General features: G+C 41.2%; 2 protein-coding genes across 3 annotated transcripts in view; one reads left to right on the top strand and one right to left on the bottom strand.

Moving 5' to 3' along the window:
* Positions 1–15,403, top strand: LOC129188218 (ATP synthase subunit beta, mitochondrial-like). Its single transcript, XM_054788426.1, has 10 exons — positions 1–172; positions 662–835; positions 911–1,085; positions 6,149–6,270; positions 6,359–6,543; positions 10,942–11,100; positions 14,384–14,506; positions 14,573–14,785; positions 14,886–15,087; positions 15,180–15,403. Exons 1-10 carry the CDS (start codon positions 67–69, stop codon positions 15,275–15,277), a joined length of 1,557 nt encoding a protein of 518 aa, XP_054644401.1. The 5' UTR covers positions 1–66; the 3' UTR covers positions 15,278–15,403.
* The window catches only part of zgc:172182 (coiled-coil domain-containing protein 89), a 17,167-nt gene continuing 13,591 nt past the window's right edge, over positions 13,039–16,614 (bottom strand). Inside the window, exons 6-7 of one of the 2 annotated variants that reach the window (XM_054788457.1) lie at positions 15,634–15,733; positions 13,039–15,564 (exon numbers count right to left, since the gene is read on the bottom strand). In XM_054788457.1, coding sequence (XP_054644432.1) covers positions 15,478–15,564; positions 15,634–15,733 — 187 coding nt within the window. In that variant the 3' untranslated portion in view covers positions 13,039–15,477. Of the gene's footprint in view, positions 15,734–16,614 lie in introns of both variants that reach the window. The other variant, XM_054788455.1, reaches the window with a different exon arrangement.

Genomic DNA, 16,614 nt, shown 5'->3' on the forward strand with positions numbered 1-16,614 from the left:
GTCTGGCGGGGAGGTGACGAAGCTGTCCTCTAGCAGCGTCACTGTCCTTCAGCCATCTTAATAACAATGCTGGGCGCTGTGGGACGCGGCTGTAGTGGTGCTCTGCAGGCTTTTAAACCTGCTATCAACTCATTCAAGACCTTAAGCGGTAGACATGTAAGCCTAAATTCGGGTAAGTTGATGTTTTTGTACCGCAGTGGAATGTCATTGCTAAATGTCCTGTGGAAGGGCCTCTACTTACTTGGCCTGGGTGTTTTATTTGCGTTAAACACATTTATATCGTTCATCTTGAAGATGAATATTGGGTAACGATATTTGCTGATTTTATTTTTAATGTGACGTTGTTGCGCCCCTGGCAATTCTGCTTCAATGACCTTTCAAACACTGCAAGCAAGTTGTCATTCATAATGATTGTAGCAAAGTACACTTGATTAGGGGCACTTGTCCAATCTAAGTCAAGTGAACGGTGTCATTTATTAGGCTATAAAGGCTAACCAAAAGTGGTGTACAATATTGTGATATTGATTTTGTGCAGGTATTATTATTATTATTTGTGATGTTGATGAATGAAAAGCACAATTCATTGAAATCACAACCATTCATCTTTATTATGTGTCAGTATGTTGTGGTTGAAATGGAAAAACTTTCATATCATTTTTAGGGCGGGGTTATGCTAGCCCAGCTGCTCAAGCAGCTTTGGCCAACGGTCGCATCGTGGCTGTGATCGGCGCCGTGGTGGATGTCCAGTTCGATGAAGGCCTCCCCCCCATCCTCAATGCACTGGAGGTGGCAGGCCGTGAGAGCAGGCTGGTTCTTGAGGTGGCCCAGCATCTGGGTCAGTGGTTTCCATGACACTTGACTTGAAGCAAATCCCCAATCCCTTTTTAACCCATCCTGTGTCGTTCCTCAGGTGAAAACACTGTCAGGACAATTGCCATGGACGGCACAGAGGGTCTGGTCCGTGGGCAGAAGGTTCTTGACACTGGGGCTCCGATCAGAATACCTGTAGGTCCTGAGACTTTGGGCAGGATCATGAACGTCATTGGAGAACCCATTGATGAACGTGGTCCAATTAGCACGAAACAGTAAGTTTTCTTGGGGGACATGTACTTTTTAACGCAGCAACTCCATCAAAAACCTTTTTTATGTTTGTGGCATGATATACTAGCCAGTGTGACAGAAGGACACCACTAGGGGGCAGATAAAAGATATCAGGATTTACAGAACACCAGGAATGACAAAGGAGACAAAGCAGACTACAAACATGGTGATGCTTGTAGAGAGTAGAAAATGTTAAGATATTTGCAGAAAGAGTAACATTTTCAAGTGCCATTTTTCTCGGTTCACTTTCTGGTGGCACATAAATACATACAGGATATACCAGGGTGTCCAAAGTGCAGCCCAGGGGCCATTTGGATGTTGTTTTATTGGCCTGCGGCACGTTCTAAAAATATAATTTATCAAGAAAACTTATTTTTAAAAAAGCAGCAAAAATTGAGAAATTTTACAAAATAAAGTCAAAATACCAAGAAAAAAAAGTTGTACTCTAAGAAGAAAGTTGTAATTTTACAAAAGTAACGTAATATTATGAGGAAAAATAACATTATTTTAATAGCACGTAGTTAAAATGTTAAAGAAAAAATTGCTTTTTTTTTTTACATCACTCAGTGGTGGACTGAAGAGTTCTCGCATTAGACATAAAGAAAGCTGGGGTCATTTGGCATTCAAGGAGAACTACATGACTGGATTTCATTTGTCCTTGCTGATAGACGGATGCGTGGATTTACTTCTTCAGCATTACATTTGAGAACGTACGGAGCCCAGTTTTAACAGTCAGTTTTAACAGACTCATATTAGCTGTACTGCAGCATCCAGACTTGCATGGGTCCATATTCTCCAAAACCGAATCGCCTTTCAATACTCAGGAGGGATGGACTGCGTCAAAGTGGTGATGTTTGGTTTCAAAGTGCCTTGCTTGTTATATTTCTTGGATAAATGCAAATTCTGTAGTCCAGGCGCTGTGAAAAGTAAAATTTTCAGTGTCTACTTTTCCTTGCTATAGAGTTGATAGTGCCATATTGGTTGAGATACTGTACAAGCCTTCTACTGCCCAAACTTTTTATAGTTGACTGCACACTTAAAAAACATGAACCATTTTTACATTTCATTAAATTGAAATATTAAGCATGATTAATTGGTTAATTAGTTAGTATAGTAAGTAATTCAGGTTCAAAAATTTGTATTGTGCATGGTCAAATTTTGATAAAAGTTTTACTTGTGTAGATAAAATGTCAATATCTCTTGGAGATGAATAAAGTATGTAAGTATTTGTTCTACATATCTTTTATTTCAGCCGGATGTTGGGATCCTTCCCTTTTTGAATGGGTTGAACCTGAGCTTCACTTGTGTCCACTTGCAATCGCTATGATTTACATCTGCATATTAAAACTAAATTGAAGGGGAAAGTTGAACAAACATGATAAAGCAGTATCCAAAGTACAAACATACATACAAGCAGCGATAAAACCTCATTTTCAGTGGAACCTCCACTCTCTCATCCTGACACGCACATACATTGACAGGTTTTCACAGTGCGGGTATTGGAACACCAATATAAGTTAAAACCTTCAAGATTAAACACTCTTAATACAGAACATAATCATCACACTTACTTGCTGACTTATTCGTATAACTCACACACAGCAATTCAAGATTCAAGAGTTTTATTGTCATATGCACAGTAAAACAGGTAGTTATGCTATGCAATGAAAGTCTTGTTCTGTTCATTCTCCCAAAAAAACAAAGAAAACACAAGAAAATTAATAAGAACAAAAGTAACATTAATACCAATAAATTAAGCAACAAGAACAGAAGAGACATTAATACCAATAAATAAATAAAGTGTTATGAGTGTGCGCGTGTGTTGCGTGCGGCGTGTGTGAGTGCTTTGTTGAAAAGCCTGATGGCCTGTGGGTAAAAGCTGTTAGCCAGCCTTGTGGTCCTGGATGTCAAACTCCTGTAGTGTCTGCCTGACGGTAGGAGTGTGAATAATGAGTGTTGTGGATGTGTGCTGTCCTTGATGAGGTTGTGTGTTCTTCGCAGGACTCGAGATTTATAAATGTCTTGCAGTGAGGGGAGGGCTGCCCCAACAATGTTCTGTGAGGTCTTGATCAACCGATGGAGTGCCTTCCTATCACGTGTTGTACAGTTACCGTACCAAACAGTGATGGAGGCTGTAAGGACACTTTCCATAGTGCATCTGTAGAAGCAACTGAGGATTTTGGTTGACAAGCCAAATTTCCTCAGTCTTCTCAGGAACTACAGTCTCCTTTGGGACTTCTTCATAATTTGTTGGGTGTTGTGAGACCAGGTGAGGTCCTCGCTGATGTATGTGCCAAGGAACTTGAAGGTTTTTTACCCTCTCCACCTCAGTCTCATCAATAAATGGGTTTATGCGGCTCGTTTTCCCTTGTTCTTGGGTCGATGATCATCTCTTTGGTCTTATCTGTGTTGAGATGGAGATTGTTATCATGACATCAAGTCATGAGGTCCACCACCTCTCTTCTGTATGATGTTTCAACCCCACCAGTGATCAGGTCGATGACTGTAGTGTCATCCGCAAATTTAATGATGCTGGTGTTGCTCTTGGAGGCCACGCAATCATAGGTGAAGAGTGTGTAGAGGAGCGGACTCAGCACACACCCCTGTGGGGTCCCCTCATTGCTCACAATTCTTGAGCTGGATGTGCGATTGTGGACTCTGACTGACTGGGGCCTGCCTGTTAGAAAGTTAAACACCCAGTTACAGAGGGGGGGTGACAGGCCAAGTGTGAGGAGCTTATCTGTGAGTTTGTGGGGGCTGACTGTATTAAAAGCAGAGCTATAGTCTATAAATAGCATTCTGACATATGTGTCCTGGCCCTGTAGGTGAAAAAGGGCTGTGTGAATGGCAGTGTTGACTGCATCATCAGTGGACCGGTTCTGGCGATATGCAAACTGTAGAGGGTCCACAGTGGCTGGGATGCTCTTTTTGGGGCATGACTATCCTTTCAAAGCACTTCATAACAATAGGAGTGAGTGCTATAGGTTGATAGTCATTTAAGCAGGTCACGTTGCTCTTCTTGGGTACGGGCACTATGGTGGTGGACTTAAAGCAGGTCGGTACAGATGCTTGTGCAAGCGACAGGTTAAATATGTCAGCAAGCCCATCAGATTTCTCTGATGAGCAAGTGCACGGCCTGAGATGTTGTCTGGGCCTGCTGCTTTTCATGGGTTTGTTTTGTTTAGAACCCTGCGCACATCTGCTGATGTCACCATGACAGGTGAGTACTGTGTGCTCCCCAAACCCAGCCACCCTCTCAGGAGTTTGGGTTTCAAAGCGGGCGTAGAACTCGTTCAGCTCGTCAATGAAGAACTTCATCATGCTGTCTCTCCGTCCTTCTTTCTGCTATGATGGTGCGCTCTTAATTGTGAGTGTTAGGTGCCAATTGTTTTTCATTTATGTATATGTATATACACTAGGTCGCCAACTTACGAACATCCGACATGCGAACTTTCGGAGATACGAACACAAATCGACTGGTCTATTTTTTTCATGTATTTTCCCTTTTAGTACATTAACTCCATTATTTATACTGCTAATGCTTGACCAGTAGAGGGCTCTGTGACACTGCTAATGGGACCAACAGACGCTAGGGAGAGAAAGCTAAATGGAAAGCTAAATTGTAGTTGTATGATACAACTCGGACAGAGCGTGTGATAAAAGTTTATGAAGAGTTAATAGGCCTGGTTGATTCTACACCAGCCACAGACCACTACCTCTTTTAGAAGAGTCTAACGACGACAACGACTTGTCCTTTTTTTCAATATGTCCTCCTCCAACTCCACCACCAACGACGTGTGCTTGACCACACCTCTTCAAAGGTAAATAACATTTATCATTACGTATTATTATATCGCTTTTATTGTTGTTTTACCATTAATTATCCTCGTTTAATATTACTACTGCATCCAAACTCATATTTACATACATACACATATACTGTATATGTATACACGTACATGTAGTACTGTAGTAATATTACCTTTTCCCCTACTTAAGAATAATTCAACATAAGAATGGTCGTCTGGAACCAATTGTGTCCGTTAGTTGGGGACATATATATATCTTTTTTTTGTGTTTCTAGTGTTATTTATTATCACTCTGATCATGATAGAAATTATGAAATGGAATGCAGGAAGTGAACAACAGGTGTTGTACTAGATGTGGAATAGATGGGGGGTAGGATTAAATAAGCTTTGCTTCTTCCTACTCCTTTTGGACATGTGGAACTGTGAAAGGATGATTCATGAGATGCATTCCATTGTAACCTTCATGTTCAAATAAACTAAACCAAACCAAACCATTTTTATTCTCGTACACCCAATGACAATTGGCGTACCCCACTTTGGGAACCTAGGCTTGACATGATTTGGCTGATGTTTGGCAAACTAGTGAAAAAAAGGTTGTTGGACTGGATGTGTTTTAGTGCTTCACATTAATTCCCCAGGATGCGCATAACCCACACACCAACCCAACGCATGATACACGAGGCAGTGTGTACAAGTATTTATGGGGTCCATGATAATTATCGGACGGATGAGGGAAATATGACATATTGATATTGGTTCTCCTGATGGTAGTGATGTGGTAGTAGTAATGTCATATTTGATCAGGACAAATCAACAGGTATAGCTGGTCAAATCCTAATTTGTTCAAGTCCTTCTTATCTCCAGGTGTGCACAAACCACAATTAAATCTACTAAATTACTACATTTAAAGAACATATATGTGAAAAAGTATGTCGGCCCTGAGGAGCAGAAAGTTATTGGTCTCGGTTTGAAAAAAAACCTGTATTGTGCATCTCTAATTTTAAAGCAAGTAGATCTCCGACCAAACACTCAATGGACTCTTTATTAGATACACTTAATGTAACATCTCATCAGATATTATGTGATTATTATTATAGTGAGTTTAAAAGGCAAAACGTGACAAACAGCTCTCGGTAATACAGTGCGGGTCAACATACTAATGTTGTGGCAGCTGTGTGTTTGTTGTACTATTATTATTATTAGTTTTTAAATGAAACCTTTTTGTTGCTGCCATTCAGGACTGCTCCTATCCACGCTGAAGCTCCTGAGTTCACAGACATGAGTGTGGAGCAGGAGATCTTAGTCACTGGGATCAAAGTTGTAGATCTGCTGGCTCCCTATGCCAAGGGTGGAAAGATTGGTCAGTAGCTCATTTCACTCCCAGAACATTCTTCAGATGGCGTTAGAGGAGCAAGCATCTCCTCATCGTTGTTTCTGTTTGCCGTCAGGCCTGTTTGGAGGCGCCGGTGTGGGCAAGACGGTGCTAATCATGGAGCTGATCAACAATGTGGCCAAGGCTCACGGTGGCTACTCTGTGTTTGCGGGTGTGGGAGAGCGCACCCGTGAGGGCAACGACTTGTACCATGAAATGATTGAGTCTGGCGTTATTAACCTGAAGGACACCACCTCAAAGGTAACACCCACAATAATAGCCTACACCTGCACATTCTCATCCAACACAAGAACTCCATCAATATATCTGCATTTCTAATACTTACTATTGAGTACACTGGATTCATAGTTTTTGTTTGTACTGATCCCAGGCTACATTGTGTGTTTACGTGGGTGAAAATTAGAGATGCACGATATCTTTATTTGTCAAGCCGATACTGCTTCTCAATCCGATATGGCACATAACTTTTTTTATACAGGTATCTGCTTTTTGAAATTTAGATTTAACTGTAGTTTGTGCACACTTGGCTGTAAGGACTCAGACTAATTTTGATTTGGATTGGATTGTCCTGATCAAATATGACATTACTACTACCACATCACTACTATCAGGGGAACTAGAGTATAGAAGGGAGGGAGCCACCGGCTGTGGCCCAGCAAGGCACACTGTATTCGGGCACACATTCATGGCTCGGGTGGTAGAGTAGTTGTCTCCCAACCTGAAGGTTGTAGGTTCGATCCTTCATCCTCCCATGATCATGTCGACGTAAGCTTGGGCAAGATACTGTACCCCGGGGGTCTCAAACTCAATTTGCCTGGGGCCGCTGGAAGCAGAGTCTGGGTGAGGCTAGGCCGCATCCGGATTTCAACAAGAAAAGCTCTGATAAAAACATTCCAATGTTTTCAAATATCTTTATTTTTTAACACAAAATAAGATGAAAAAAAATAATTAAGAATAAGAAAATAAATAAATCAATCCGTTACTTTATTTTCTTTCTTCTTAATAATAATTATAATTAATTATAATTAACTAACTTTGTACATTACAATTATAATTTATTATAATTAACTATAACTTTGTACATAATTTCATGTACAAAGTTATAGTGATAAAAGGGATGGATGACAGTACGTAACGGAGATTAATGATAGATTATGAAAAGTGGAATATGGAGCAAGCCTACCTTCCCCAGGGTTACAGAAACAGGGAAGAAGGAATATGAATATGAAATATGAATGAAGAAAAGCGGAAACAAGGGGGGCAGGAAGCGCCAAAGACATCCATGAAGTAATGTACTGTAAAGGTGTGTCAAAATAAAACCCATCTTTGTGTAACTACACATAAAAGGAGAAAATTAGAAGTGCACTGTTACATAGGTTGGAGTTTCGGAGAAGAACAAACACACTGCAGCTCTCTGAGCGCCATGATCGAGATCGCTACAGACAGGCATAGGCTGGATCACAGATCACAGCGTCACAGGAAACAATTTGTAAAGCTAGGAGAATATACATCTGGGAGTCTACACAATACGCGTGGAGTACCACAGGGGTCCATACTGGGACCAAAACTGTTTAACTTGTACATTAACGACATTTGCAAAGTAACTAACAACTTAAAATTGGTCTTATTCGCCGATGATACCACCGCTTTCTGTTCTGGTGAAAGCACACAAGAACTCATTAAAAAGGTCAAGGATGAAATGGTCATATTAAAGTCATGGTTTGACAAGAACAGATTATCTCTGAATTTAAGTAAAAGTAAAATAATGCTATTTGGTAATAGTAGAAAGGACACGTACGACCAAATACAAATTAATGGAACGGATATTGAAAAAGTGGAAGAATATAAATTCCTTGGGGTTATAATAGATGAAAAAATGAGTTGGAAATCTCATATTAAATATATACAACAAAAGGTGGCGAGAAATATCTCTATATTGAATAAAGCAAAATATGTTCTTGATCAAAAATCACTCCACACTCTGTACTGTTCCTTAGTATTAGCATATCTAACGTATTGTGTGGAGATATGGGTAATAATTACAAAAGCAATCTTCACTCACTCACTGTACTGCAAAAAAGATCTGTGAGGATAATTCATAATGCCAAGTATAGACAACATACAAACCCTTTATTTTAAAATCACAGATATTAAAATTCGCAGATTTAGTACACTTTCAAACCGCTAGAATAATGTATAAAGTTAATAATAACTTGTTACCCAAAAATCTAATTAAGTATTTCTCAATCAGAGAGGAGAAATATGATCTTAGAGGAAAATTAAACCTAAAACATTTATATGCGAGAACAACGCTGAAAACCCACAGCATTTCCGTGTGTGGAATTAAATTATGGAACGGATTGAGTAAGGAACTCAAACAATGTACAGAGATGAGCAAATTCAAAAAACAATACGAGCAGTTGATGTTTGCTAAATACAAGGCAGAAGAGTCTTGATTGTTCTGTCAGGTTTGTTATTTTATTTTATTTTATTTTATTTTATTTTATTTTATTTTATTTTTATTTATTTTATATATATATTTTTTTTTATAATTTTCTTTGTTGTGTTTAAAAAAAAAAAAAAAAGAAGGAAAGGGAAAAAAAAGAAAGGAGAAAAAAAAAGCTTTGTTCTTATTTATTTATTTATTTAGTATTGTCATCATTATTATCATTATTATGAATGTTCTCTCTTTTTTGGGGGGGGAGGGCTATCTCACCGTTATCTATTATGTGTTATCCTGACTATCACTGAAAACATGACATGGAATCCAGGAAGTGAACTACATGTACTGTACAAGATGTAGAATGGATGGGGGGTAGGATTAAATAAGCTTTGCTTCTTCCTACTCCTTTTGGACATGTGGAACTGTCAAAGAATGATTCACGAGATGTATTCCATTGTAACCTTCATGTTCAAATAAACTAAACCAAACCAAACCAAACCAAACCTTCATTTCTGAGCAAAGATCGGCACAGAAGCGGCGGCGCCGAGCGTAGTCAGCGGCTTCACGGCTTCTCCTCTGCCCAGATGAGTGGAGGAATGAATGAATGAATGAGCGAGCGAACGAGTCAAGGCGGTGAGGCGTTGGACATACTATTCGGCCGAGGTCTCGCCCTCGAGAGCCATATACCTCACCGTGATTGGTTCGTTCAGCTCCGCACACGACAAGTGTCATTCATATCAAACTTGGGGGCCACACGAATATTAATCTTTCATATTAAGACGGGGGCCGCAAACTATCGTCCCGAGGGCCGCAGTTGGCCCGGGGGCTGCGAGTCTGAGACCCCTGCTGTACCCCCTCCTAATGCTGCGTCATCAGTTGGTAAATGTGCTAACAGTGTCAAAGTGACTTGGTTTGGTTTGGTTTAGTTTATTTGAACATGAAGGTTACAATGGAATACATCCCATGAATCATCCTTTCACAGTTCCACATGTCCAAAAGGAGTAGGAAGAAGCAAAGCTTATTTAATCCTACCCCCCATCTATTCTACATCTAGTACAACACTTGTTGTTCACTTCCTGCATTCAATTTCATGTTTTCTATGATAATCAGAATACATAATAAATAACAGTAACAACACAAAAAAATGTGTGTGTGTGTGTGTGTATATATATATAAAATAAAATAAAATAAAATAAAAAAACAAAACTTAAAAAAAAAAAACCTGACAGAACAATCACTGTGATGATCAAGACTCTTCTGCCTTGTATTTAGCAAACATCAACTGCTTGTATTGTTTTTTGAATGTGCTCATCTCTGTACATTGTTTGAGTTCCTTACTCAATCCGTTCCATAATTTAATTCCACATACAGAAATGCTGTGTGTTTTCAGCGTAGTTCTTGCGTATAAATGTTTTACGATTAATTTTCCTCTAAGATCATATTTCTCCTCTCTGATTGAAAAATACTGTATGAGGTTTTTGGGTAACAAGTTATTATTAACTTTATGCATTATTCTAGCGGTTTGAAAGAATACTAAATCTGCAAATTTTAATATCTGTGATTTTAAAAATAAAGGGTTTATATGTTCTCTATACTAGGTATAGAGAACAGTGCAATGATCCTCACACATCTTTTTTGCAGTACAGTGAGTGTGTGAAGATTGCTTTTGTAATTATTACCCATATCTCCACACAATACATTAAATATGGTAATACCAAGGAACAGTACAACAGTACTTGAGTACCTTTAGAGGTAGAAAAGCGGAAGTCCATTTACCATTCACACGCTCCGAGCAGCCGGTGTGACGCAAGAGAGGTCTCTGGCAAACCTTCTGCACTTTTCAAACGCCACAGCGCCGGTGCTTCAGGTGGCTGATAAAGTTCTTTGTGTGTTCGATGGGTTTTTCCCCTCATCACGGAGCATTTGTTACAACATCCTTCCTCTTAAAGTGTTGTTTACAAGTGAGCTCAGGATAAGTTACGACAGACGGTTAACGTCACAGGCAGGAGAAAAAAGGAGCGCTTGGTCACCCGCACAGTACGGGCAATCTCGCTTCATTTTTAAAAAAATGATTGGCCATATTTTTAATGTTATCGGATTTATCGGTATGACGTCATAATACCCTATCAGTCCGATAATTGTCATGCACCCCTAGTGAAAGGTCCTGTCTCACATTGTAACGTGTGTGCTGTCAGGTGGCGCTGGTGTATGGTCAGATGAACGAGCCTCCAGGCGCCCGTGCCAGAGTCGCTCTCACCGGCTTGACTGTTGCTGAATATTTCCGCGACCAAGAGGGGCAGGATGTGCTTCTGTTCATTGACAACATCTTTCGGTTTACCCAGGCTGGATCAGAGGTATGGAGGACTCACTGCACATTCGCACTTCAGGTTTTTGGTCTAATAGTTGGTTTAATACTACTGTTGTCCCTCACTACATTGCAGTTTGAACGTTTCTCCCTCACTTAACAGGGTTTTTCAAAAATGTATTTGTTAATAAATGATTGCTGTCTTGTGCTTGACGATGTCGTATTATTAAAGCATTTTCAAGCCTAAAAATGGCCAAATGAAGTAAAATACAATATAAGTCATTAAGACCAGCGTTCAACTTATGTAGGATTCTACATTGGTCACTTGGTGTCGATAGATACCGTATTTTCACGACCATAAAGCGCACCGTACTAAAAGGCGCAGTCTCAGAGGTGCTATTTTTAGATTTAACACATACACAAGGCACATCGTACTATTGAGCACAGGTATGCACAGTAACACATACAGACTTAACGAACCCACTTGAAATCAGGATGGTCACTCACACAACAGTTTAAGTCATGGTGCACAACTAAAAACATCACACAGCAACACAAACACAGACAAGACATTACCTCTATTTTTGCAGAACAATGACTAACAACTATGTAGCTCAAACATGTAACTTTAAGAGCATTTGCACCAAAACACTACCGCAAAGCACGCTGGGGAACAGGAAGTGCTCCCAGCGATGCTACAATACGCTAGCATGCATGCTATTGTATGTTTAGAAAAAGGCAGCAGGAGCAAAACTGAGTGCGGTAGTACTTTATTGAAAATATATTATGTAACACAATACTCACATTATTTTATCAAGCGTCATCCACAAAGCCATCAAAGTCCTCATCTTCTGTGTCCGAAATGAACAACTGAGCAAGTTCTTCATCGAACACAACAGGCTCCCTCTCGTCATTATCAGAGTCTGTGTCTGTTCCCGTGCGGCGACTCAGAAAGAATGCCGGCTTTCACGAAAGCTCGAACAACAGTGCAAGCAGACACGCAGACACGCCCAAGCATCCACAATCCAGCCACAAATTGTGGCGTAACTTGCACGCCGTTGTCTCCCAGTCTTTGTGAAGCTATGCTCGCCCTCTGTCATCCAACGCTCCCACGCCGCTCACAACTTGACTTTAAAAGCCCTGTTGACGCCGATGTCCAGCGGTTGCAGCTCCTTTGTCAAGCCTCCCGGAATGATGGCAAGCTCAGAGTTCATTTGGTGCACTTGCCTTTTCACAGCAGCTGTTAGGTGGGCGCGCATGGAGTCACAAATCAAGGACGGTGACGCGTGGAAAAAAACACCCGGTCTCTTTATGTACACGTCACTCAGCCACTCTTTCATTTTCTCCTCGTCCATCCAGCCCTTTTGATTAGCCTTCACGACGACTCCCGCTAGAAACTTTTCCTTCGACAGCGTCTTCCTTTTAAAAATAACCATGGGTGGAAGTTTCTGACCATCACCATGGCAACCAAGCACAGTGAAAGCAGAGTTCTCGTGCCCCGTTGTGCGTATAGCTACCGTGCCGGTTCCCTTCCTCTCAACAGTGTGGTTCACTGGGATGTCAAAAGTGAGCGGCACCTCGTCCATATTGGTGATGTGGTTGGGCTGGATTTTTTTTGTCGGTGATCTTTTTACAGCAGAAGGAGTGGAAGGTGGCCACCTTTTCCTTGTAATCCACCGGCAGTTGCTGTGCCACGGTAGTCCTTGTCCGGATGGATAGATGGCGCCGTTTCATGAAACGAAAGCACCAAGACGGACCTCCTTGAAAATGCTCAATTTTCATTTCTTTGGCAAGCTTTGCTGCCCTCCGTCGAATGGTGACTGTAGACACGCTTCTCCCAGCTGCTCTTTGAACGTGGATCCATTGCTCCAGCTGGTCTTCCAACTCTGGCCACCTCGCCTTGTTTCCGCGGAAACTCAGCGTCGTCGTCTTCACTTGGCGAAACTCATTTTCCTGCTTCGTCCATTTGCGAACCATGGATTCATTCTCACCTTAAATTCTCTCGCGGCTGCTCTATTTCCATGTTCCTCAGCGTAACTGATAGCTTTCAGTTTAAATTGTGCTTCATAAGCATCTCTTTGCAGGTGCCATTTTCGTGTGTTCTTCGCCAAACCAATGTTGTTTTGCACAGTGCACATACGGGCACTATATACGTACCTACTGGGAGAGTGTCTTCAGCGTCCTCTTTCACGCCACACCCCCCCTCCTGTCCTCTATTACGTCCGCATTTTCTTTGCTGTCCTCAATCACGCCCGCCTTTGCTCTATATAAGCAGGGTGTCGGCAGGCAGGGCTGCCAGTGAGTCAAGAGGAGCGCTCATGAAAGTCACACATGAACACTTGCCAGTACAAAATTTTGGAACTCGGCGTACACATAACGCGCTTCGCATTATAAGGCGCCCCGCCCAAATTTAAGACTTTTAAGTGCACCTTATGGTCGTGAAAATACGGTACTTTAATAATCTCTAAGAGAGACAAGCACCAGTCTTGATCGCCAGAACAATGGGCTTTTATTGCAGCTTTAAATCTCACAACAGACACAGTAGTAATAACACGGGCTACTGTTGCTGCCATAGCCCACAACAAGATATCACTCAACTCTGAACCCCAATATCACTTTTTGTCTGCCACCTATTCTGCTCCCCTACAAGGTAAACTCTCAAATAAATACCTTATTGTGTGTGATTATATTTACTATATTGGGTCATATGAACGTAAAGGTGACTATAGGATGCTATTTCATGTCTAGAGGGCTTTATAATGTTAAAGAGCATATTTAGAAGATCGTAAACAGGTTTTTATGCCATAACTACCTAAATATTCTATTTATAAAGAAGGAATCCTACTTCAGGGAAATGTCAGGTCGGGAACCAATTAACCTCCATAAACGAGGGATTACTGTATTTTTTTTCTCCGAAAATAGGCCATCTCATTCACCATAAGTCGCTAAAACTTTATAAACTGGTGATAATACAGTTAAAATGTACAGCGTACATGAAATGTTTACACGTTTATGTCTTTATTCACTGATGTTTTTTCGGCCAGTGGTGAAATTTCGCACTTTGTTTGGCAGTCCCTGAATGGATCATTTTACATTATAATTAATTAGCGGTGAGCAGCTTTACATTTTATACTTTAAATGTGTTTAAGGTTGTGAGGCATATTTAGGAATGAAACCTGGAGGAGAACATCAACATCAAAAATAGACATTTTTGGGGGAAAAAAAAGAGTCACCATTGTACGGTGGTCCCCCGAAGGTAACGCCCATGAAAAGGCATCCACTGCACCTACAAAATGTATTTGCCAAGATTAATTTGTCGGACGGTCTGCCAGGTGTCTGCGCTGTTGGGTCGTATCCCGTCTGCTGTGGGGTACCAGCCCACCCTGGCCACTGATATGGGTACCATGCAGGAACGAATTACAACCACAAAGAAGGGTTCCATCACCTCAGTACAGGTAAGGAGTGAGTGGATGACAGTGATATCACGGCTTCCATTGACTAATAAAATGTTTGCATTGCAGGCGATCTACGTGCCTGCTGACGACTTGACCGACCCTGCTCCTGCCACCACCTTCGCTCACCTGGACGCCACCACCGTGCTGTCCCGTGCCATCGCTGAGCTCGGCATCTACCCTGCCGTGGACCCCCTTGACTCCACTTCCCGCATCATGGACCCCAACATTGTTGGGGCCGAGCACTACGACGTCGCTCGAGGTGTACAGAAGATCCTCCAGGCAAGACTTGTCATGTCACCTTTTTTTTTTTTAATTAGTCACCTTTCTTTTTTTTATTATGAGTCAGAACACGCTCTAATGACTTGCATGTTTGTTTCAGGACTACAAATCCTTGCAGGACATCATTGCTATTCTGGGTATGGATGAACTGTCTGAGGAAGACAAGCTGACCGTAGCCCGTGCTCGCAAGATCCAGCGTTTCCTGTCCCAGCCGTTCCAGGTGGCTGAAGTCTTCACGGGCCACATGGGGAAGCTGGTACCTCTGAAAGAAACCATCAAAGGCTTCCAGAGCATCCTAGGAGGTAGTGATTCACCACCACTAGTATACTCCCAGAATGACTTGAAGCTTTCATATTTTCCTGGTAAAAAACTTCTTGTGCCTCCTCTTGTCCAGGTGAATATGATGCCTTACCTGAGCAGGCTTTCTACATGGTGGGTCCCATTGAAGAAGTGGTCCAAAAGGCAGAGAAACTGGCAGAGGAGCACTCGTAAATGCTGACGTATGGAAGGATCTCTGAATTGTACAGTATAATTTCTATTTGAGGAACTTCTGATGTGTCATGTTTGTGTTGCTCTGGAAGGAGATTAAAGATGATACTGTAATATATAACAATGCTCATGGTCTGTCTTGTATGTGCAGGTTGTTTCTAATTGAAACTGATCAATGAGGAAGATTAGTAAAATCTGTAGCTTTAGCTCCTCAAGTGTCTTAGTATCTTATTTAACTCCCTTTCCTTATGAAGGAGACCACTGCTGTGTTCTTTGAAGGCCTCAAAATCCTGGAAAATATTTATGACAATGAGATTTTTTTTTTTGCCAGTATTTTTAGCATGATAACAAAAACAAACCTTGTTCAGCGTCTCATACTTTGTCCTGGCTTCTTCAAGAGCCACCTTCAGAGATTTCACTCTTTTATCTGCATTCACCATTTCTGCTTCGTGTTTAAACCTGACATGAGAGACAAATGGTGGCTTTATACTCTTAATTTCTCTACTCAACAGCAGACGTACAGGTGGTCCTCAGGTTACAACCAAGTCCGTTCCGCTTTCTCTTTTCTGTACGTTATAAAGATATCTAAAAAGAGGCAACTAAGAATGCACATAATGGGACACACCTATTCCATAGGGTTGTGAACAATAAACCCATGCGACCAGATATCCGGTTTAAAAGTGAGAGATGTGGCTGCATCATTAGCAGCCTCCTGGATGCATAAGAATGACCCATAAATACTTAGATGGACTGTACAGTCATGCACCAGGTATCGCAAAACTAGCAACCAGTTGACGGTCTGTCTGTCTGTTGACTGTCATCTCTTAAACAACACAAGAGCATGGGCTGCCGGTGAAAGGATTGTTGCTTATGCGCCATAGCTTTGCATAACTGAAGATGAGAATGGATGTAAATAGCATTAGCAGCGCGCTAGCTAGTAACCGGGAAAGATTTTCAACACACCAGCAAAACATATGTACATTATAGCAATCGAATTTATCTTATGTATTGTTTAATACTAAGACAGGAACATCAAATTAAAATCATTAAATGAATACAGAGCCACCATCCACCAAAGGTGCACCGCACAAATATGCACATTAGCACTCAAAAAGGTCATCAAATCTTACATTTATGTAATATCAGCATTTGGGACCAAATAGGAGGAGAAAGAAAAAGGGAAAAATACAGTATAGTAGTCTATACCAGTGGTCCCCAACCCCCGGGCCGCGACCCCTGTCTTACAGCATGCTTGGGGGTATGATGTGCTCTTTTACACATTTGATAATACTGTAAGAATGCCACTTTTATACAATTGGCTTATTTATTTTTTTTATGTA

This window comes from Dunckerocampus dactyliophorus, chromosome 9 (assembly GCF_027744805.1).
Source record: "Dunckerocampus dactyliophorus isolate RoL2022-P2 chromosome 9, RoL_Ddac_1.1, whole genome shotgun sequence".
NCBI lineage: Eukaryota > Metazoa > Chordata > Actinopteri > Syngnathiformes > Syngnathidae > Dunckerocampus > Dunckerocampus dactyliophorus.

Bases quoted from the DNA above. Each gene is read 5' to 3' on its own strand.
- LOC129188218 (XM_054788426.1), top strand. From the start codon at position 67: ATGCTGGGCGCTGTGGGACGCGGCTGTAGTGGTGCTCTGCAGGCTTTT. The intron at 6,271-6,358 runs GTCAGTAGCTCA...GTTTGCCGTCAG, and splicing joins TGCCAAGGGTGGAAAGATTG to GCCTGTTTGGAGGCGCCGGT. The intron at 6,544-10,941 runs GTAACACCCACA...GTGTGCTGTCAG, and splicing joins TGAAGGACACCACCTCAAAG to GTGGCGCTGGTGTATGGTCA.